Below are 24,627 nucleotides of genomic sequence, written 5' to 3'. Positions count from 1 at the left end.
TGCGCCAAGCTCCAGTTTGGTGTAGTGGTTAGGAGCGCGGACTTCTAATCTGGTAATCCGGGTTTGATTCTGCACTCCCCCACATGCAACCAGCTGGGTGACCTTGCAGTGATATCAGGGCTTTCTCAGCCTCATCCACCTCACAGGGTGTCTGTTGCGGGGAGAGGAAAGGGAAGGTAACTGTAAGCCGCTTTGAGATTCCTTCAGGTAGAGAAAAGTGGCATATAAGAACCAACTCTTCTTCTTCTTCAATTAAGGTACTTCATCATTACTTGAAACCCAGCTCCTACCTTCCTGCTGTCACCTTGGTGTGTGGCAAATTATAGGGGAAGCCACATGAGCATTGGCCTCTATAGATTCCTGCCTGCTTCCCAGGAATGGAGGCCACTCGGGCATTCCCACTTGGGGGTGCCATTGTGGCTTGCCTGTTATGGAGGCCCAGCAATGGGGGAAACCAGCATGCAGATCTTGGTCTCCCCTCAATGGATCTTCCCTCACGCACAACAACTGCCATCTGTGACAATGTTACATAAATAGCATGCAGATACAGTCAAAACTCAAACAACAAACCACAATATCCATGTAATCTTGAAATAACATGTCATAATAATCATGAAATAATGCTGGAGCAAATTCTGTTACAGTTCAGAAATAGGGTGCAAGAGTGGGAAGCTCCACAGCCAGCCCAGGGGAGGAGGAGATTGGGAGCTGGCTAGTAGCCCAATAAAGCCCAAGGCCTTCTGGAGTCCCCCGACCATGCATAGTACACTAGCTGTACACTGGTTGAATAAACCTCCCGGCCCTCCATCCTGTATCAACTGATGGCCATGCCTTCTCCTCCCAGTCTCAATTTCCCTGAGATCACAATCTGACACCTCATTTTGTTTCAACTGCATATGTCAACAAGGAGGCAGAAATGGGGTACCTATTTAAAGTGACAACTCCTCTTTCAGGCTCCTTCCAAGGCAAAAGTGGCTGTGACCCACTATCGAAGTAGTGCAGAATTCCAGGAAGAATTTTTAGTTCCTCTCAAATGGATTGAATGGGACTTTTTTGCCTTCTCTATACTGCTAGGTGATTGGGAAGTAATTGATTGGCACCTGGGCTTATTGGCAAGAAAGACGTGACTCCAGTTGGCATTAACAAGGCCACAGCTTTATTGTAAAACAACCTCCAGTCAGAGGGTTGGCATGGCATGAGTATAAGAACCCCCGTCAGCCACCTGGCTGCTCCTGCTTGGCCCTGAGGGTGCCCTGGAGACTGTTTCCTGCCAGCCAGGAGGACAGGTCCTTGCCCTCAGGGTCCATATCCCCTGGAGGTGGCTTGGCAGGTGACCAATGGGCGCCCACCTCATTCAGTCCTTCTAGCCATTCTCTTATGGTGACCCCTTCCTTAATGGCTCCAGTATGCAAACTGGAGCCCTGACAAACCCCAGGTTCTACCTTGTTCCCCATTTAAACTGCTGTAATGGAACATAGAGCAACAATTTAAACCATATAACAAGGGCAGGAGGATAGGAAGCTGGCAGTGGAAAGGCTGGGCCCATGCACATAGCACCTTAAATAGGCACCACAAGGCCCGCTCCCTACCGCTGCCAATATGCACACTCAGCTGCGCATGCCCGCACACTGACAGGCATCATCTCACCTTGCCAGTCAGCCCCCATGCCATCAATTGGTGGCTGCGGTTATTGGCACCTACACTTTTAATGTGATATGGTTTTATGTGATTACCAACTCTGGGTAGGAACATTCCGGGAGATTTGTGAATAAAGCCTGAGAAGGTGGGGTTTGGAGAGGGTAGGAACCTCAGCAGAGTATAATGCCATAAATTCCACCCTCCAAACCAGCTATTTCCTCTACAGGAGCTGATCTCTGTAGTTTGGAGATCAGTTGTAATCTTGGAGAATTCCAAGCCTCACCTGTAGCTCTGTAGGCCTAGTTGTTACTAGGGTTGAGTGCTTTGGTGCCCGAAGCCGTTCGCTCCTGCCGCAGCCAGTGATGCACCATGGGGGGAGGGGAGGCGGGGGCATCAGCGTGCCGGCAGGCGCACACACACAGGTGTGGAGCTCCACATCTGCACATGTGCACCCACCGGCGCACTGTGCCCGCTCCTCCCCCCATGGTGCAGCGTGGCACTGGCTGCAGCAGGAGCATACGGCTACTTCAGACGCCGAAGTGCCCAACACTAGTTGTTACCCTGTGAGTGAGAATTTGTATGGCCCTGTACGGCCCCTTCCAACTCTATGATTCTATGATTCTAATTAGTTACCTCACAATAGGCAGAGTAAATGAAGGTCAGATGGAAGGACAAACATGGATTATACTGGTGGGTATCCTGGGTTGTTTTCATGGTCTAGGGAAGGTTACATGTAAAAAACCTCTAATGGTTTCACATTTTTTCTGTACCTGGAATAGGAGATACCGGGGCAAAATTCATTGATTTATCTTAGAGAGCCAGTTTGGTGTAGTTGTTAGGAGTATGGACTTCTAATCTGGTGAGCTGGGTTTGATTTCCTGCTCCCCCACATGCAACCAGCTGGATGACCTTGGGCTCGCCACGGCACTGATAAAGCTGTTCTGACCAAGCAGTGATATCAGGGCTCTCTCAGCCTCACCCACCTCACAGGGTGTCTGTTGTGGAGAGAGGAAAGGGAAGGTGACTGTAAGCTGCTTTGAGCCTCCTTTGTGTAGAGAAAAGCGGATATAAGAACCAACTCTTCTTATCTAGGCAAGTAAACTGATGATAGTAGTTGGAGAATATTCAGCATCTTTATGCACCCTCTTGCCCAGTTGGTCCAGTATGCTGATGACACCCAACTTATATCCTAATGGATGGCCAACTGGACTCACCCCCTGAAACCTTTGCCAACTGCCTGGAAACAGTGATGTTTTGACTGAAGCAGAGTCACTGAAACTCAACCTCTCAGAGACGGAAGTCCTGTTGCTGGGTAGAAAAGGACCGAGAGAGAAAGCACAATCTGCTAGGATTCTGGGTGTGATCTTTGGAGGCTCAGGTCACCGGAGTAGCACAGCAGCCATTTTACCACCTGCATCAAGCAAAACTGCTAGTGCCCTACTTGTCCCCAGAACACCTTGCCACAGTGATCCACATGACTGTCACCTCCAGGTTGGATTACTGTAACTCACAACAAAAACAAAATAAAGTACTAAGGATTGTGGATGTAAAAAATTATAACTAGTTTTAAGTACTGAGCTAATGGGCAGAATTGCCTGAGCAAAGCTCAGTAATATGATTTTCAAGTTCTCTACTTGGCAGCAGGTAACCTGGATGCAGAAAGATGGGAGGACAGTTAACTGTCACACAGAAGTTGATTATCTTAATCAAGTTATGACTTTCTTGCCTTCGTTCTTCAGCACAAAGCCAAAATGGGCACCTTTCTGAAAGCAGAAATACTTCATTTCCACCAGTTCAGGGTCTGCACGAATCTCGTGCAGAATTGCCACTGCCAATGCAAAGGAAAGCTGTAAATGCAAGTGAATTGTGGGGGTTAGCTAGAAACTTAGTGAGGTCTTCCTCTTCAAAACCCCTTCCAGGAATATTGTAACAAAGTTATTGTATCATTACCACTAAATCCAGCACAGTGTACTGAAGTAATGTAGAGAGGAGAAATATGAATAATCATCTAGCTCATTCTTAATTTGAGATAAAGAGTGACAAGTTCTTGCCCTAGGCAAACTGTGTCCTTCACTGGTGGCAAATTTGTTTCTGTTCATTGTGAAAATGTAGCCAACTTCGGGATTCAGCTCTAGCTTTTCCACAGATTCATTTATAATTAATCTAGTTATCTAGTTATCTAGTTATCTTCTCCTGGTCTCCTTCGTGGAACTATAGATTTGCGTCTGATAAGAAAACCATGTTTGTGCCATATTTCCCACTGTATACTATTTGGTCATGTTTCTTTGTGCAGACAGCAGGGATTGCTGTAGTATGATAAGAGGTTAACACCTAGTCAATCAGGATCTGTGGGAAAAATTTAATATAAGTTTATTAACAAAATCCAAGTTGTTTTAAGCTAGGATGTACTCTTACCAGGTGACTTCCATTCATATCTTGATTCTGTAGCTTCTGCATGCGGTCACACCTGCACAGATTTGATCTATACAGAGTTGGATTATTATTCATAAGCAAAAACATCCTTGGCAGAGAAAATATTCAGCAGGTGTAAGCTAGCAGTTGCCTATACCAACTGGCCCTTAGCAAAAAGAACAACAGATTGGCGGCAGTGTAAAATTTGCCTGAAAAAATAACAGTTCTTACATACTTCTTGCTGAGGACACAGTCAGTTAACACAGCGCAGAATGAGAACCTGTTCCAACTTGTTCTGCTGGTTAATTTTATGCACGTGCTAACCCTCCCCCAGCCCCCTCCCCGTATACTAGAAGTGTGGATTCTAAGTTGCCTGTAATAATATTGTAGTTACCCTGCATTACCTTATAGTGCCATGAACACCTGCATCAAGAAGCATAAAGCAATTTATCATTGCAGAAGCAGCAATTTTCACTAGGTAATGGACGGGAACAAGTTAAAATGTGTGTGAAACAAGATGCTCTGTGCTGTCATTACCTTGGAATTGTGTAAAAGACACATGAGGGAATTAAAAAATAAACAGTGAGTGGAAATTACTTTTGCATTGGCCATTGTAGAAACACTTATTTGAGCAACAATGATAAGTGTCTAATTTACAAATAAAACTTGCCAGCTTTCCATTAGGATGTAGAGTTCAACCTGCCTTGATGTACCGAATTCAATTAATAGTCTGTTTTCAGTTGGCAACATGTTTCTCATGCATACGTTTACAATGCTATTACTAGTTGGTAATAAATTTCCTCAGCACAGTGAGCTAATCGGAATGAATCAAATGAATATAGGTTTGAACCCTATAGTATTTACAGTTGTAATTCATTGAAAGAGTTCACATATTTCAGTTTTGTAATCCATTTCAATATAGATTTTCTGCTGTAACATGATGCAGTACAAATGAATTAATTCAGAGGAATGCTCCACCTCTCTTGTTTTGTGTCTCCTTTTGAAAAATGTTATTAAAACTCAAAGGAATTTAAAAAAAAATAGAAGTTCCAGATAGCTAAGTTGGTCTATAGTAATTATGATTATAATATACTACTACTAAAAAGTTCAGAGTTATTATAAACTTCAATCAAGTTTCTGAATTTACTTAATTGCATTATGGGGGAAATTATTTTCTGGTGGTTCTATCTAAAAATATTACTTTCTTCTATTTGAACATATTCATCGAAGAGTACATACAATTTATAAGTTATTACAATAAAATATATTTCCTATATTATTAATAGTTTCTATTTCAACTTTTATATTATTCCTGTTTTAGCAATTGGGAAACTAGGGCTGAATCTGCACTTACTTTGTTTACTCCTGTTGAATTCAGATCGATTTGAGCTAAGGTCTTCCTCATTACTTTCCCCCGACTTGAAACAGAAAGTACTCTGTACCATTCGGGGATCTGAGAGAGGGGAGGGTGAAGGATTTCTCCTCTTTTGATAGCCGGTGGAGAAGCAGCATGAGGGCTATTTCTCTAATGAGTGTGGGGTAGGAAGGGAGCCAGGGAGGGAGCTGAGCAGTCAGCCAGCCAGCCAGCAGCCTCTCAGAGAAGAGGCAAATCTCTGCTGGTTCTGGAGCACAGATTCCAGAGGGAGACAAAATAAAAATAAATCATTGGAGAAAAGTTTTGCAACCAGGAAGCATTTGAACTGACACCCCGACCAAGTAGGGCTTTTGTACAATGTTGGAGGCTCGGCAGCAAGTTAGTTCAGGGAAAAGCAGAGAGCTGCACCTTTAGTCATGTGATTTTTAAAATATTGAGGGTTAAAAGCACTCCAGGATATCACGAGGAAAAGGTAGGATCACTCTAGATCAATCATGTTTGTTGAGGAGAGAAAATTTAAATAGGCCAAAATCAGAATGGAAATTGCATTCCATGTAAACGGAAGGGACTGAATCGAACTGGGATTGCGATAAAAGCTCTGTGCAGACTCCACCTAGGACATACTTTGTAGCAACCTGTTGCTCCATTGGTAATAAATAAATAGATAAAAATTTCAGCTGCAGAAGTCTACAATGCCCACTTAATAACTATAAACCACACAAAAGAGGCAACTTGTTCCATTCTTCTTTGAAAAGCCAAAAGACCAAAAGATCAATAAACATTAGGTGGGTTACTGTTCAGCAATCACTGATGAATGAGCAATTGAGGCAGTAATCTTGTTCCTAGCCACCAATGTTCTCACCTCATGCAGTCTATGCACACATAACAAAGCTTATCCTATGAAAACTCTGGAAGTGGTGAGGTTTATATCAGAAGCAATCTCTAGGCAGGGGTAGTCAACCTGTGGTCCTCCAGATGTCCAGCTTCAGTTGAGGGAAGTCTTATAATGATTTAATTTTCCAATGTAACATAGATGTACATCATTATTGCTTTTTTTCAACTCTCCAGTGAACAAACAACCCCTGTTTCAAGATCATTAGGCTTTTTATATAATATGATTTGTTAAGTCTTCAAAAACAAATTTAAAACCTCTTCCATTGATCTCCATGTATCAGTGATTATTTGTGAAATTTCTGACACAAGCATGAACTGGATTTGGTAGTTACTTCCTTGGTTATATCTCAACTCTCCAAGTGTTCCTGAGTACTCCTGATTCATATCTTCTTGTTAAAATAATATGAAATTAAGAGTTGCTGAAAGATAACTTGAATTCTCATGTACAATACATCCCTATTTAAAAGCTGCAAATGAAAACTACAATATGACAGCAAAGTACCAGCAGAATATTAGAACAATATTTAAAAGGCTTTTCCTTATTCTCCAGGTCTCGTATTTTTTAAACCATTCTTAATTTTGCACTCAACAGAAGCATTAGTGCCACTCAAGTAAATGTACCATCTGCAGACAAAAAGCTGTCATCCTTTTCCTCCCTTAGTACCTCAGTTTCTGTGCTATACACTTGAGACACATTGGCAGCACCTCAGGTTGTCTTATTGGTGGCTGTTCTTTTTCCCTTGTATGTTACGGTTAAAAATGCTATCTCAAAAAGCTCCTCTTTTTTGAAATAAGAAAGTGCAACTGATGTGGGAATTCCTTTGTGGCTGGAAGAGAACCTTTTACAGCAAAGTTTACCTCAATTCCAAGACAATTCTATGTAAACCAGCAGGGTTAGATAAATTGTCAGATGGTATGAAGGACAAAAGTTAGAAAATATTGGCTGAGAGAAGCTTAAGAAGGGGTCTTATAAAATTTCTTTCCTGTGGTGCCACATAAGAAGGCCCATCAAACTGTGGATGGTTTATAAAATCTATTGGATGGTCTGAGCAATTCTTCATTATCAGTTACTGAAATTGTTGTTTTCTGGATCCTTATTTTATTAAGATTTTTATTGACCATCTGTTTTACACAATATTTAGCGGTTGGGAACTCACTGCGGCCGCCATTGACCTTAGTCTTTCATGAACTTTCATAAACTTCCATGGCTTGGAGGTGGCCTACATGTGTTATGCAAAGTCATCCATAGTTAATATAGAACCCAATGAAACATGTCACATGCTGCCTCCTCCACACATATTATTCATTCTATTGAGTCCAAGGACTTGAAGATACCCTTCAGCAATCCATTTTGGGAATTTAACTTGGGAATTTAACTTTAGCTGAATACCAATATCTAGAGATAACAGGAAAATGTTAGATCTGTTTGCGGCCAACAAGGGAAACAGGATGTTGCACTAGCTGCTTCCTTGACCCCATCCAGGATCTTATGTTCATGGTCTTGTCATCTAAATGTTAACAATTCTCAGTACAAATCAGTGATGTTATCTAGGCTGAAAGAGGTGACTTTCCAATGCTAATGTGGTATAGTGGTTAGAATGCTGGACAAGGATCTGGTAACACCAGACTCCTTAACAGATTTTTACTTACTACAGCTGACCTATTATCAGAGCATGAGAAGTTCCTGATATCACTTAACCTATTTCTACCTTGGACTGACACCAAACAGTTTTCATGTATACCAGATCCAATTATTTGGGTTTGTTCTATGCTATTTTGACCATATATAAGTCACAGAGATTGACTATATCTTGCATATTAACACATGTAACCCAATATGGACAGTTCTTTCCTTATGGAACAGGTAACTTCTAGAGGTTCCGGATCCCGGACATATATACTGTCAGGAGGACACATTCAGAATCCTTCATATAGAAACCTGCCCCCCGCCCTCTCTCTGTAAAATTACATTTTCCCAAAATAACTTTTTCTGAAAAACTGGCTACCAGATTTCACTTCCATCCACTTGCAGGTGATAAGTAACTTGTAATGGTTCCTGATCTTTACTTGACTCTGTAACTTAGGCTGCATAGTTATCATGCTTAATCTATAAAAGAAATATAGAGATGGGAAGTTGCCTGAAAACACTTTTGCACTCTGCCTATCACTTTACGCTTCATCTGGAACATCTGAACAACTTGTCAATGTCGTAAATATTGTTAATATATTAAAAACTAGCAAAAGAGCCCATTGTAATTCCAATACAATGGGCGCTAGAATGGGAAGGGAAGGGTAGCGAGCAGAAAGGGCAGCAAGGAGAAAATGGGCGCTAGAATGGGAAGGGAAGGGTAGCGAGCAGAAAGGGCAGCAAGGAGAAAATGGGCGCTAGAATGGGAAGGGAAGGGTAGCGAGCAGAAAGGGCAGCAAGGAGAAAATGGGCGCTAGAATGGGAAGGGAAGGGTAGCGAGCAGAAAGGGCAGCAAGGAGAAAAGGAGCGAACCTTACCGGAGGCGTCATTGAGGGCTGGCGGGCGGCAGCGGCGGCGGCGGGGCATCCTGGGCTGGGTGGAGGCGGCGGCGGCGGCTAGCTGGAGGCGTCGGCGGCCATTTGCGGAGGTCGGCGATGTTCGGCGGCAGCCATTTTCGGCGTCAGCGGGTGGCTGACGGCAGCGGCGGGGGATCTTTTCGGCCATTTTCGGCCATTGTTGTCGGCGGCGGCTGGCTTGCTTGCTGCGTCGGCGGCTGGCTGGCGGGGGCAGCGGCTGGCTTGCGGCGGCGGCCATTTTCGGCGGCATCGTGGGCTGGCTGGCGGCGGCGAGGGCGGGCTTGCGGGGGCAGCGGCTGGCTTGCGGCGGCGGCCATTTTCGGCGGCATCTGGGGCTGGCTGGCGGCGGCGAGGGCTGGCTGTCGGCGGCAGCGGGTGGCTTGCGGCGGCGAGGGCTGGCTGGCGGCGGCAGCGTCTGGCTGGCGGCTTGTTTGCGTCGTTGGCGGCTTCCTGGCAGCGGCGGCGGCCATTTTTTGAGGTCCGTGGGAAGAACGGACTTGAGTCCCCGGCAGCCGCACGCTGGCCGGCCGCTGGGGGCTCCCTGGGCGGCGGGCTGAAGCGGTGAGAGGCGCTTCGCGCCTCTCGCCGCGTCAGGCCGCCGCCCAGGGAGCCCCCAGCGGCCGGCCAGCGTGCGGCTGCCGGGGACTCAGTAGCCGGCGGCCTGACGCGGCGGGAGGCGCTTCGCGCCTCCGGCCGCGTCAGGCCGCCGGGCAGGGAGCACCCGCCAGCCGCGCTACGCGCGGCTGGCGGGTGCTCCCTTGCCAGCGGCCTGACCCCTCGGGAGGCGCTTCGCGCCTCCTGAGGCGTCAGGCCGCCAGCCAAGGAGCAACTGCGAGCCGCGCTGCGCGCGGCTCGCAGTTGCTCCGGCAAGGAATTGGAGGGACCAATCGGCAGGCGCTTCGCGCCTGCCGATTGGTCCCTCCAATAGTCTGTCTGGGGGAAGGGGCCAATCGGCACCCTTCCTCATCCCGGACACAGCCCGCCTTCCAAGGGCTTACTCTTTTATTTAGTCCGTGGCGCCCGCGGCGCCACGGGCGGTGTACAGATGTGGAATTAATTGTGCAAGCGTTCCTCTATTTGAGTAGCATGATGTTTTTTAAAAAACATAAGATCCATTAGAAACCACTTTAAGAGTTTTTCCCCCTTCCATGAGGCTGCTTAATATCCCACATGTAATGAAATATAGATAGTAATGGGTTTCTGTGAATAAAGTGGATTGAAAATGGGAGTGGAGAAAGCATAAAGGACTTAGACCAGCTTTCATTGTAAAGTATCTGGGAAATGTTCCATGCATATATTCATTTAATAGTAATGAGCTTAAAAGTGTGGCCAGTGTTTTACTTCGGTATATTTGAGAATAGTTATATTGTCTGGTCTACAATAGGTATTTTAGCATGGCACTGAAATTAAAGTAGATTCTATATAGAAGAAGAGTTGGTTCTTATATGCCACTTTACCAGGAGTCTCAAAGAGGCTTACAATTGCCTTCCCTTTCCTCTCCCCACAACAGACACCCTGTGAGGCAGGTGAGACTGAGAGAGCCCTGATATTACTGCTTGGTCAAAACAGCTTTAGCAGTGCTGTGGTGGTGAACCCAAGGTCACCCAGCTGGCTGCATGTGGGGGAGTGGGGAATTAAACCCAGTTTACCAGAAGTCTGTGCTCCTAACCACTACACCAACACTGGCAATCTTCAAGCAAAGGTTGGATACATACTTTTATTGGATGCTTTAGGATGCTTAGGGCTGATCCTGCGTTGAGCAGGGGGTTGGACTAGATGGCCTGTATGGCCCCTTCCAACTCTATGATTCTATGATTCTAACACGAAGTATCCCTGGTATAATCATATTGACTATTTACCAAAATCCTTATTTTTTTTATTGGTGATTAAAGGTATTCTGGACACTACCCCTATAATGTTAGTAATGATATGTCAATGTGGTGTAGTGGTTAGGGTTAGTGTGTCAGACTAGTATCTGGGAGACCCAGGTTCAAATCCCTCTTCTGCCATGGAAACTTTCTGAATGACTTTGGACCAGGAACACATTCTTTATCCTCACAAGGTTGTTGTGAGGATAAAATAGAGCAAAGGAGAACAACATAATCTGCTTTGTATCACCTTTTTATTTATTTATATATTTTTCTTTATAGTTCACCTTTCTCACTGAGACTTATGGCAGATTATATGGTGTAAGTAAATGTGAAAGCCAATTTCAAGGACTGTTGGAAAGAGCTACATTTTAATACATTTTCCCAATCAATTCAGATTTCTTTCATTTAGAAAAATGGGGGGAAAGAAATAACTGGATTGGAGGAAGGAAAATGAAGCAATACTTTTGATTTCAACTAGTTTAATGTTATTAAATATTCTACTTTAGAAATTATTTCTTTTTCATTTCAAGGCTGAAATCTTCATTTTAGTCAATGCATATAGCTCCTTCACCTTTCTCCCTTTCTGTCCTCTATCACAGCTAGTCCAAACAAATATTTTCCACCTTAATTGACAGTGTGTTTTGAAAGCTTAGCTTAGTGAGTGATTTTTCTGTTTGTATAACTGAATATGTAAATTTCATTACATAGGCATTCAGAATTTTAAAATAGAAGATAATATTTGTACCAAGTCTGTTGCATATTTATTTTCTTTTTAAATGTATTTTTCACTCACTTCTAGCTTTATGGCCATCTTTTGGTTTACCATGTTAAAATATTTAGGGGGCTCCTTAATATTTTAGTAGATTTTAGTAATACAAAACATGTTTCTTCCCCCTCTTTTAGAACAAAAGCCTGAAGAACAAACTCCTGTCCGGAAGCAAGCTTTGTGGTATTCATGCAGAAGAGGTGAGTAGAATTTGTTGTGTTCTGAACCCAACATGTTTGGTGAGCAAACAGCACTACACTAATATCAACCACAAATTTATTTCAGTGGTGATGAAAAATGTTTTATTCAGGGATTAACGTCAGTCTATTTGAAAAATTGTCTTCTGACTTCAAGTAACTTCTTATATGTTTGTGCATAAATAAATCTGGTTCCCAACTCTATTCATGGAGAAGTTTTTGAGGTCATTTGTGTAGCTGGTTTATAAAACTTTAAAATTTTAAAGTGAGTTTTAATGGAAAAGTAAATAAAAATCAAAATGGCATCCCTTGGCTTTTGAAGCATCCAGACACCATTAAAGTAAAAAAATTTGCAACACTTGGGGAATTTGCACAAGCAAGCAGCTGAACTCGAAAACATTTAGTGTGAAAGTGGGCTTGGCATATGCACCTGTGTCAATGGCTATGTTTCAGCTCTCCAGCTTTCAAGTTTGAAAATGGTAATATCACCTCAAAATGTGATAGTCTTCTTTTCACTGCAGTGCTGTATACTAGACCATTTCTAGGTTATGTTTATTGGAAGCAGGGTAGAAACAAATGATATTTAAACTAATGAATCTGCAGCTGTTGCATTTTGTTTAGTCCCTAGTCCCACTTTGAACTTATATAGATCTACTAGGTCCTTCCTAAACACCAGCAGAGGATGAGGAGTAGGGTTTCCAGGGGAGGACAGGGACCTCAGTGGGGTACAATGCCATAGAGTCTACCCTCCAAAGCATTTATTTTATCCAGGTGAACTGATCTCTGTAGCCTAGAGTTAAGCTACTATTCTGGGCGATCCCCAGGTCTCACCATCACTCTTGTATCCCACTGAGATCTGCATGATGTTAAAGTATATATCTTTTTGAAATTGTGGTAAAAAATTGTACCAAAGTCAGTATAGGACACTTCAGTACAATGAACTATGGGAAACAACAAAACAGCTCTCAACTTATGCACATGAACAGCTGGAATGAGATCCAGGAGGTCTTCCCCAGGGCTGGATTCAGAATCTAGGGTAAAGTTAAATTTATTTAAATATAACTACGCAGATGTGAATACAGGTTCACCAATTGTCCCAGAACAGAACCCACATGGAGGCAGTCAAGGCAAGAAGATTCCTCCATGCTTCACAGCAGGGGGTGGGGGGTGTTTTTTAATTTTCATGAAGGAGGGATTGTGTGACAATTCACTCCCACTTTCATGAAAGTAATTTTTAAAATGCTCTGGTCAGCTCTTGCCACAGGGCAACAGAGGGCCTAAAGCATGCCAAGCCCAGGATGGAGATGGGATGGTGCCGACATTGTGTGGAAGTGGGGATAAGCCTCGCTGCCATACGCCAGCCTGGCCTTTTTTGCCTATGCAGAATCATTCATACAGTTGAACTTGTCTGTCTTTCTAATGCATGATTAAAGAATGGAATAAATTATCAAAATAGTGTAATAACTTAGTAACAGAGATGTCTTGGAAACATTTAATGAGTATTCTCTAGTAAATAAAAAGACAATGTATTGTTGACAAATCAATGTCAAAGCTACTTGCCAAAACAAACAGAGGAAGTTCACAAAACTGTCAATAATAATATGAATTGTCATTACACAGGGAGTATTGTAATTAATATGCACATTTTTAACTTGGTAATAGCTTGGGATAATGCTTTCATCTTACATTATTGCATTGATACAGACAATTCAGCCCAATTAAAAATATATAGATAGAATTGGTTAGAGCCATTCTTTATTTGTTTTCTTGGTTTTATGCCTGAATAGCCCCACCAAAGCCTATTAATGTTAACATTGACTTGCCGGAAGGGAGTCTCGGGCTAATATCAGATGTTCACACTTGTTATGGCAACAGCTTTATTATTAACCTTTAGGGTGTTGGCAAGGCAGGAGGTTGGGAGCCGTTTTGCAGTCAGCTGACTGCTCTAAGCCACAGACAGTGGCTTGCAAACCCTGTTACGTTCCCAGCCAGGAACTCGAACTCTGCAAGCTGCTGTCATCCCTAACCAAGGGAAGTGTCCACCTGGTACTCTGGAGGTGCAAACCTCTCCCAGACTCATCCCTGGCCACCTGCCCCTATGAGTCATGTGCCTCCCCTAGCCAGGTTTGGCACCCACTCACAGGCCTCCTGCTTCACCATACAAGGCCTCTTCCCCACCAAACCCAGCTCCTCCCCCTGCCAAACCATGTGATCCATGGCCCTGAGGCAGGCTTTTCAAGCATCTTCCAGTAAAGTTGACTTGTCATTTACCATTGATGATCAGGCAGCCAATTAATCTACGAGCTGATAAGCTGTTCAAAAACTGTGTGTGTATTTGCAAGAGCAGGTAACTTGCAACCAGCAGAAACCAAAGAGAAATCAGCTTTCAGGTGTCTTCTGGTCTCATGATGGGGGACTTTTTCCTTTGAGTCCAGCATATGGGGGGGGGGGAGATAATCAGGAGCTGACACCCAGCTGATCAGCTGAAAGTCTAGAAACTTGCTGAGATGCAGCAATTTTGTGTGGGGTAGGGTTAATCAGATTGCCAGCTTTGGGTTGGGAAATACCTGGAGACTTTGGAGGTAGAGCTGGGAGTGGGCAGGATTTGGGTCAGGGAGAGACCTCAGTAGGGTATAAAGCTGTGAAGTCCACTTTCAAAAGCTGCCATATTATCTCTTTAGTCTGGAGATGAGCTATAATTCCAGGGGATTCCCAGGTCCCACCTTGAGACTGGCATCATTAGGGGTTAATCAGAAGGCCAACTTATTTATTTTCTGGTCTCCCCACTTCAAATTGTCAGCTTGGACTGAAGTGAAAAAGGAGAGAAATTGGTCATTTATTCTTCTTCTCTTGTCTCTCTTGTCATTCAGGGAGGAAAAGCATTACTTCTGTCCCCACCCAACTTGGAAGGGAAGGAAGATCTCCCTTTTGCAACATTGTTGTGTAGCTATGAGTTGTCTTCTGACAGCTATTCAGGTTCATGATGCAATCTTAACCTATACATTATTGAATCATATTTATGAGTGTCAAACAAAGTAAACCCATGTGCTAAAGAAATTTACATCTTTAGCCTTGACACTTTTCACCTACCCATTCCTGTCAAAGAGTCCATTGCCAATGCCCAAATGCATTTCCATTCCAGATTCCCTTAATTCAAGTAATAATGGTCTAGGTAAATCTTCCTTTATTTGGATGATTTTTCCCTGTGCCTCAGATTTCCTTACCAGTGTTTCCTTTACCTTTCTTTTATCTGATCTGGATATGTGAGCTAATTTATTATGATAATCAAGGCTAGAATGGGCTGCATTAAATGAATTCCCTTCCTATATTTTAGCTGCACAGAACAGTTCACAGGCATCATCATCAGCTTTAGGGAAAACAACTAAAATGCTCTACGGAGCAACAAGGTTACCCTGTACCATCTAGATCTGGTGAATGGGCTATTTGTTCCAGCAAAAACTGGAAAGGTGATATTGTCACACTAAGTAGGTGCCCTAATGCCTCTTTGTATTATGAAGCAAAAGAGAAATCAGCCCTTCTGACCTAACATGATGGACTCTGCTCCACATGCCCTATCACATCAAGGGTAAAAGGCAACACTACCTTGCAGGGATTTTGCAGACTTATAGCAAAGATACACCCAAGATGCATGCCTGTTTTTTTCTTCCACTGCTACTAATATTCTCCAGTTGCCCAAATGCTGCTGATGTGCCATATTTATAATACTATTAATATTTGCAAGGGAATTGTGTGTGTATAAAGTTCTTGTCAAGTCACAGCCAACTTATGGTGACTTCAATAGAATCAGATTCCACAAAACTACAAAATTTAGAACTCAATATTTAAATGGAAGCATAAACCCTACATTTCCCCATTATAAATATTCCCCATTAAATATTCCCCATTATAAATAAATACACTTAATGGTATGCCAGTGCTAAAACAAATGTCCTTAAAATTCTCTGGTACAACTGATGTAAAGTATTAGCTAACTACGTCTCTGTGAGCTGCCTGTTCTCAGAATATTTGACTCCCATTGACATTTTAATGAAATATTTAAGAATCTGTCAGTAGATATTGGATGGTATTTGATGTCTGATGCCTAATGGAATTTAGAATTTGGCATTATATCGGGGAATTTCAAGCATTCTGCTTTTAAAGAAGGCATTTCACACAGACTTACTTGCCATGGACATCTTGTCCATGTTCTACAGAATCCTTGCTTTGTAAACTTTTGGAGCATGTTCTAGGATGCACACAGCTGAAAAAATGATGGGTCTCATCTGAGAATATGCTTTAGTAAACAGTCCTGTGGCTTTGCATTGTATAGGAAGATCAGCAGAGGTAAGAAAGCTTTCTTTGGCGTATCTTTTTAAAAAAAATAATTTTATTATTTATTATTATATAGATTCATAGAATCATAGAGTTGGAAGGGGCCATACAGGCCATCTAGTCCAACCCCCTGCTCAACGCAGGATCAGCCCTAAGCATCCTAAAGCATCCAAGAAAAGTGTGTATCCAACCTTTGCCAGTGAGGGGGAGCTCACCACCTCTTTAGGCAGCCTATTCCACTGCTGACTGTGAAAATTTTTTTCCTGATATCTAGCCTATATCGTTGTACTTGAAGTTTAAACCCATTACTGTGTGTCCTCTCCTCTGCAGCCAACAGAAACAGCATCCTGCCCTCCTCCACGTGACAACCTTTCAAATACTTAAAGACGGCTATCATGTCCCCTCTTAACCTCCTTTTCTCCAGGCTGAACATTCCCAAGTCCCTCAACCTATCTTCACAGGGCTTGGTCCCTTGGCCCCAGATCATCTTCATCGCTCTCCTCTGTACCCTTTCAATTTTATCTACGTCCTTCTTGAAGTGAGGCCTTCAGAACTGCACACAGTACTCCAGGTGTGGTCTAACCAGTGCCGTATACAATGGGACTACGGCATCTTGTGATTTTGATGTGATGCCCCTGTTGATACAGCCCAAAATGGCATTTGCCTTTTTTACCACTGCATCACACTGCCTGCTTATGTTTAGTTTACAATCCACAAGTACCTCAAGGTCTCGTTCACACACAGTGTTACCTAGAAGTGTATCCCCCATCCAGTAGGCATGCTTTTCATTTTTCTGACCCAGATGCAAAACTTTACACTTATCTTTATTAAATTGCATCTTGTTCTCATTTGCCCATTTTTCCATTGTGTTCAGACCTCGTTGAACTCTGACTCTATCTTCCGGAGTATTTGCCAATCCTCCCAATTTGGTGTCATCTGCAAACTTGATGAGTAGTCCCTCCACCCCCTCATCTAGACCATTAATAAATATGTTAAAAAGTACCGGGCCGAGCACCGAGCCCTGAGGTACCCCGCTACTCACCTCTCTCCAGTCTGATGAAACACCATTGACAATAACTCTTTGAGTGCGGTTCTCTAACCAATTCCCTATCCACTTAACTATCTGAAAATCCAGATTGCAGTCCTTCAACTTATCCATCAAAACATCATGGGGAACCATGTCAAAAGCTTTACTAACATTCAAGTAAATGACATCAACCGAATATCCCTGATCCAGCAAACCTGTTACTTGGTCAAAAAAGGAAACCAGGTTGGTCTGGCAGGACCTGTTGGAGACAAATCCATGCTGACTTCCTTGGATCACCAAATTGTCCTCCAGATGTTTGCAGATCGCTCCCTTTAATATCTGCTCCATTATCTTCCTGACAACAGAGGTCAGACTCACTGGTCTGTAGTTTCCCGGGTCATCCTTCCTCTCCTTTTTGAAGATCGGAATAACGTTTGCTCTCTTCCAATCCTCCGGGACATCTCCAGTCCTTAAAGAGGTTCCGGAGATGATGGACAAGGGCTGTGCAAGTTCTCTGAAAAGTTCTTTGAGTACTCTCGGGTACATTTCATCCGGATCAGGGGATTTGAACTCATCCAGTGCAGCTAAATGCCTCTCGACAACCTCTCTATCCATGTTAACCTGCCACCCAGACACTATCCTTTGGCTGCGGCCATCTCTAGATGTGCCTAAACATTTTGACCTGTGGGAAAAAACAGATGTAAAATAGGCACTAAGCCTTTCTGCTTTCTCTGCATCCTCCATTAGAGTTTGTCCATCCGCACCCAACAGTGGGCCTATTGCCTCCTTTACTTTACTTTTGCTCCTCACATAACTGAAAAATCTTTTCTTGTTACAATGGGCTTCCCTGGCCAATCTTAGCTCACTCACAGCTTTGGCCTTTCTGATCATTGATCTATAGTGTGATGCAGCGGTAAAAAAGGCAAATGCCATTTTGGGCTGTATCAACAGGGGCATCACATCAAAATCACAAGAAGTCGTAGTCCCATTGTATACGGCACTGGTCAGACCACACCTGGAGTACTGTGTGCAGTTCTGGAGGCCTCACTTCAAGAAGGACGTAGATAAAATTGAAAGGGTACAGAGGAGAGTGACCAAGATTATCTGGGGCCAAGGGACCAAGCCCTATGAAGATAGGTGGAGGGACTTGGGAATGTTCAGCCTGGAGAAAAGGAGGTTGAGAGGGGACATGATTCCTTCATCTCAGCCTAAAGTCTGGAGAAAGAGAACAGGACACCCAATCTTTGGTGGAGTCCAGGAACATGGAGATGATGAACAGGCATAGCAGCAGCTGGGCAAGCCTGGTGCCCAGCCTCCTGATGCCGCCAGTGCTCATCTTCCATGCCCCACCACAGCAGACTCTTTCATCCTGGCTTGAAGGCTGGAGAAGTAGAGCAGTGCACTTGGCCTTGGGTGGAGGCTAGGTGCAGGGAAAGGTCAAATGTGCACAGTAGCAGGGGTCAACAACAGTGTCAGTGCAGTCAGCAATGGCCAGCCACCACCATCCATCTTCCACCCTGCTTTGTTTTCATCTGCCACCACCTCAGCCGCCCACTCTATGGCTGGCTGCTTTCACAACTACCGGCGTGCTCTTTCCCCTGCTTGTCTGTCATGGGCAGGGGTGGAACAAACGGACGTCATGTCCATTATCATTTCCATCACAGGGAGTGTGCCAGTAGACGTTTTTCCACATAAAAATTGTAATAGTCCCCCCCCCCCCCAGTAAGCCAATACTACTTCAAAACAAAATTAAGAGTACCATGGAAACTAAAGCAAAAGGTTTATGGGGACAATATGATTCCAAATGCATTGTAAAATTATATATTAACTAGAAATTAAACCCGCTGTATACAGCGGGCGCTAGCAGGGTGGGTGGATGGATGGATAGAAGGAAGGAAGGAAGGAAAAAAGGAAGAAAGAAAGGCAGGTACACAGAAAGAGAGCAAGCGAGAGGGAGAGAAAGAGGGAGAGAGAGAAATGAAGGAAGGAAGGAAGGAAGGAAGGAAGGAAGGAAGGAAGGAAGGAAGGAAGGAAGGAAGGAAGGAAGGAAGGAAGGAAGGAAGGAAGGAAGGAAGGAAGGAAGGAAGGAAGGAAGGAGAAATTGAATTCTGGGAGGCAGGAAGGAAGGAAGAATTGAATTCTGGGAGGAAGGCAGGCAGGAAGGCAGGAGCCATGAAAGAGGCTGGGGCAGGGGTGGAAGGAAGGGGGGAAGGGTCTGCTGGGTGGGTGGGGGGTGAGTCATGAGAGGGGGCGGGGGGAAGAGTTGGAGGTTGAGAAGGGTGGGTGGCTGGGTGTTTTGGGTGGGGAAGTGGCGGCAGCGGAGCACAGGATTGAGTGCCAAGGGGGGAAGAGTTGGGGGTTGAGAAGGGTGGGTGGGCGGGTGGGTGTTTAGGAGCGGAGAAGCGGTGGCAGCGGAGCACGGGGTTGAGTGGCGAGGGGGGGAAGAGTTGGTGGTTGAGAAGGGTGGGTGGCTGGGTGTTCGGGGTGGGGAAGTGGCAGCAGCTTTGCACTTCCTGACTCGTCAGTCTGGGGGCAAGGGGCCAAACACCATCCACCCTATGCTTGTCAGTCTGGGGGGAAGGAGCCAATTGTTGCCCCCCCATCCTAGACAGAGCCCTCCCCCACACCCCTTACTGCTTCATTTATACCGCGTCCGTGGAGTGGTGTAGAGATTATGATATTCCATTTCTGAATGCATAGAAAAATTCACTGGTATAGTAAAGTCAAATTTACCCCAAGTAGAAAAAAATTGTTACCACTGTACACATTTTATTTAGCTTTATATTATATATATGTTAGCCTTTTAGTAGTGTGAAAGTTCAATGCCATTTCTTACTTTTACAAAACCCAGTTTATTTACCTTCGCAATCATTTCAACCCATTTCCTTAGCTACTATTACAGTGATTGAGTGTTATCAAGTTGAATTATTTTCCAGTTATTGCAAACTGGTTTTCCAAAGTGTTAATTGCTGTTCACAACTCTTAACTATCTCAAATACATTCTCCCTGGACATTCTCCAATGTCCCCAATCACACACATTGTTAAAGCTGACATATAGTCAAATGGCAGGTTCTAAACACTTGCTCTATGAACTCAACTGGGGTCACCATGGAAGGTTTAGAATGTAAAGTACTATTGACCCCAGTATTGAGCACATTGGATTTGTATTTCTGTACTGTTTTTTTAAGTATGGTTAATCTGTAGTCTTTTTCAAATCAATAAAAATATTTTTTCCAGCTGATACCTTCTCTCCCCCCCCCTAACTGGGCTAAAAAAATTCATATTTCTAGTTTTTCAAAACCACATCATAATAGATTCCTTCAGTCTGAGTAGAATTTTGCCCTCATATTTGGGGATCTGCCTACTATACCCAATACTTTTGCCTACAGAAAGAAATGGCCATGATTTAACATCATCATTGTAATTTTGCTTTCTTTATCTCAGTTATGAATCCTTTATAAAATGGTGTGGAGATCTTTCTCTTTCTACCCTATTTCCCTTTCTTTCTAAACTGCATATCAATGTTCTCATGCTTTGTCTCCATTACTTATTTCCTCTAGATACATTGTATATTTACTTTCACTATTACTTTATGCTGTTCCCCTTTCACTGTTTTGCATTTCATTTTAATACATTCTAGTATTTGCTGCATAACAGTGAATAATCTAACACTAGAGTTTAAATTCAAATTGAAAACAGGGCATTTGACTTCCCAACTCTCGGTATTAAATCTATGCTCCTGAGTGTTTGTTGCCTATAGATCTTCTCTGTATTGTGGCGGTATGAGGTGACAGTTTCCCAGAATTACTCACTGAGCATCTACCCAGGGAAATATATTTGTAAAAGAAGATGTGATATAAATAAACCTACTTGGTTATGTATTTACCTGAGATAACAGAAGAGACAATAGAATCTTGATTGAAGCACGAAGCAGGAGATTGTTCCATACCCACACCCACACATTGTGGACTACTATTTAGAACAGCTTATGTACCACTACCCCTTCAAGGATCGCTGTCTTGTCATGGTGAAGGGGCTTGCGTAGCTCAGTGAAACTATGAGCTGTGCCGTGCAGGGCCACCCAAGACAGATAGGTCATAGCTGAGAGCTCTGACAAAAGGTGATCCGCTGGAGAAGGAAATGGCAAACCACTCCAGTATCTTTGCCATGAAAACTCTATGGTCAGGTTCAAAAGGCAAAACGTTATGACGCCAGAAGATGAACCCCTCAGGTCGGAAGGTGTCCAATATGCTACTGGGGATGAGCAGAAGGCTAGTACGAGTAGCACCAGAATTAATGAAGCGACTGGGCCAAAGCCGAAAGGGCGCTCAGTTGTGGAGGGAACTGGTGGTGAAAAGACAGATGCTGTAAAGACTTTTATTCCATAGGAACCTGGAATGTCAGATCCATGAATCAAGGCAAGTGGGACGTGGTCAAACAAGAGATGACAAAAATGAGCATTGACATTTTAGGAATTAGTGAAGTAAAATGGACAGGAATGGGTGAATTTAATTCAGATGGCCATCAGGTATACTACTGTGGGCAAGAATCTCACAGAAGAAATGGAGTAGCCTTCATAATCAATAAAAGAGTAGGAGAAAGAGTCTTGGGATACAATCCCCAAAATGGCAGAATGATCTCAGTTTGAATCCAAGGCAAACCATTCAACATCACAGTAATCCAGGTCTATGCCCCAACCACGTCTGCTGAAGAGGATGAAGTCAACCAGTTCTATGAAGCCCTACAACACCTTCTAGAAGCAACACCAAAAAATGATGTGCTTATCATCATGGGGGATTGGAATGCTAAAGTAGGAAGCCAAAAGATAACCGGGATAACAGGCAAGTTTGGCCTTGGAGTACAAAATGAAGCAGGGCACAGGCTGGTAGAATTTTGTCAAGGGAATACAATGGTCATAACAAACACTCATTTCCAACAACACAAGATATGACTCTACACATGGACAACACCAGACGGTCAACACAGAAATCAGATTGACTATTTGCTCTACAGCCAAAGATGGAGAAGTTCTATACAGTCAGTAAAAACAATACCAGGAGCCGATTGTGGTTCAGATCATCAGCTTCTTGTTGCAAAATTTAGGCTCAAATTGAAGAAAGGAGGGAAAAGCACTAGGCCACTCAGGTATGAACTAAATCATATCCCTAAAGAATATACAGTAGAGGTGACAAATAGATTTAAGGAATTAGATCTGATATACAGAGTGCCTGAAGAACTATGGACGGAGGTTCGCAGCATTGTACAAGAGGTAGCAACTAAAACCATCCCAAAGAAAAAGAAATGCAAGAAAGCAAAATTGCTGTCTGAGGAAGCTTTACAAATAGCTGAAGAGAGAAGGGAAATGAAAGGCAAGGGAAAACTGAATGCTGAATTCCAGAGAATAGCTAGAAGAGATAAGAATGCCTCCTTAAATGAACAGTGCAAACAAATAGAAGAAAACATTAGAATAGGGAGGACCAGAGATCTCTTCAAAAAATTGGAGATATGAAGACAACATTTCATGCAAAGATGAGTATGATAAAGGACCAAAACGGTAAGGACCTAATAGAAGCAGAAGAGATTTTAAAAAGGAGCCAAACGTATACAGAAGAACTATAAAAGAGTGAGCTTAACATCCCTGATAACCACGAGGGGGTAGTCAGTGACCTGGAACCAGACATCCTGGAATGTGAAGTCAAATGGGCCTTAGGAACTCTGAGCAACAATAAAGCTTGTGGAGATGACAGCATTCCACTTGAACTATTCAAAATCTTAAAAGACAATGCAGTAAAAGTGCTACACTCAATATGCCAGCAAATTTGGAAAACTCAACAGTGGCCACAGAATTGAAAAAGGTCAGTTTACATTCCAATCCCAAAGAAGGGCAATGTCAAAGAATGTTCAAACTACCACACCATCGCACTCATTTCTCATGCTAGCAAAGTTATGCTCAAAATCCCACATGCTCAAAATCCTACCATGCCCCAAATCCTACAAGCTCAGTCCAGCAATATGTGAAATGAAAACTTCCAGAACTACAGGCAGGATTTCGAAGAGGCAGAGGAACTAGAGATCAAATTGTCAACATACGCTGGATCATGGAGAAAGCTGGGGAGTTCCAGAAGAACAGCTACTTCTGATTCATTGACTATGCTAATGCTAAAGCCCTTGATTGGGAGCACAACAAATTGTGCATCTTATCTGTTTCTCCTTAGAAACCTATATGCAGGTCAAGAAGCAACAGTGAGAACCAGGCATGGAATCACAGATTGGTTCAAAATTCAGAAAGGAGTTCAGCAAGGCTGTATACAGTCGCCTTACCTATTTAACTTGTATGCGGAACACATAATGAGAAATGCAGGGTTAGATGAGTCACGAATTGGGATCAAGATTGCAGGGAGAATTATCAACAACCTCAGATATGCAGAAGATACCACTAAAGAGCCTTTTGATGCGGGTGAAGGAGGAGAGTGCAAAATTGGTTTGAAACTCAACATCAAGATAATGAAGATCATGGCCCTCTCAATTCCTGGCAAATAGATGGGGAAGAAATTGAGGTAGTGACAGATTTTATTTTCCTGGGCTCCAAGATCACTGCAGATGGGGACTGCAGCAAAGAAATTAAAAGATGCTTGCTCCTGGGGAGGAAAGCTATGGCAAATCTAGACAACATCCTAAAAAGCAGAGACATCACCCTGCCAACAAAAGTGTATGTAGTCAAGGCTATGGTATTCCCAGTTGCAATGTATGGCTGTGAAAGTTGGACCATAAGGAAGGTCGAGCGTCAAAGAATTGAGGCCTTTGATCTCTGGTGTAGGAGAAGACTCCTGCAAATCCCTTGGAATGCAAGGCGAACAAACCGGTCAGTCCTAGAGGAGATCAGCCCTGACTGGTCCTTAGAAGGCCAGATCCTGAAGATGAAACTCAAACACTTTGGCCACCTCATGAGAAGGAAGGACTCCCTGGAGAAGAGCCTGATGCTGGGAGTGATTGAGGGCAAAAGAAGAAGGGGATGACAGAGAATGAGGTGGCTGGATGGAGTCATTGAAGCAGTTGGTGCAAACTTAAATGGACTTTGAGGAATCGTAGAGGACAGGAAGGCCTGGAGGATTATTGTCCATGGGATCGCGATGGGTCGGACACGACTTTGCACCTAACAGCAATAACAAATATACCACTAAAGAGCCTCCTGTGGTGCAGGCTGGTAAGGCAGCCAACATGCTGTCTGAAGCTCTGACCATGAGGCTGGGAGTTTGATCCCAGCAGCTGGTCAAGGTTGACTCAGCCTTCCATCCTTCCGAGGTCGGTAAAATGAGTACCCAGCTTGCTGGGGGTAAAACGGTAATGACAAGGGAAGGGAATGGCAAACCACCCTCTATTGAGTCTGCCAAGAAAATGCTAGAGGGCATCACCCCAAGGGTCAGACATGACTCGGTGCTTGCACAGGGGATACCTTTACCTTTATGTATCACTAACACAATTCTACTACTTAGCTTAGGTCATGAGTCCAAATAGTCAGCATATGGACTTGCCAAATGATTTGGCCCTTTTGTACAACAACGGGAAACGC

The 24,627-nt window shown here is 43.6% G+C and overlaps 1 protein-coding gene across 6 annotated transcripts in view; it reads left to right on the top strand.

Annotated features, from left to right (window-relative positions):
• LUZP2 (leucine zipper protein 2) overlaps nucleotides 1–24,627 on the top strand; it is a 500,598-nt gene that overhangs the window by 340,253 nt on the left and 135,718 nt on the right. For all 6 annotated transcript variants that reach the window (XM_077322002.1, XM_077322001.1, XM_077322000.1 and 3 more), the window contains exon 6: nucleotides 11,638–11,700. In XM_077322002.1, coding sequence (XP_077178117.1) covers nucleotides 11,638–11,700 — 63 coding nt within the window. The remainder of the gene's footprint in view (nucleotides 1–11,637; nucleotides 11,701–24,627) is intronic.

This window comes from Paroedura picta, chromosome 2 (assembly GCF_049243985.1).
Source record: "Paroedura picta isolate Pp20150507F chromosome 2, Ppicta_v3.0, whole genome shotgun sequence".
Classification (NCBI taxonomy): Eukaryota; Metazoa; Chordata; class Lepidosauria; order Squamata; family Gekkonidae; genus Paroedura; species Paroedura picta.
The sequence above is the reverse complement of the archived record's forward strand: the minus strand, read 5'-3'. Positions and strand labels throughout refer to the sequence as shown.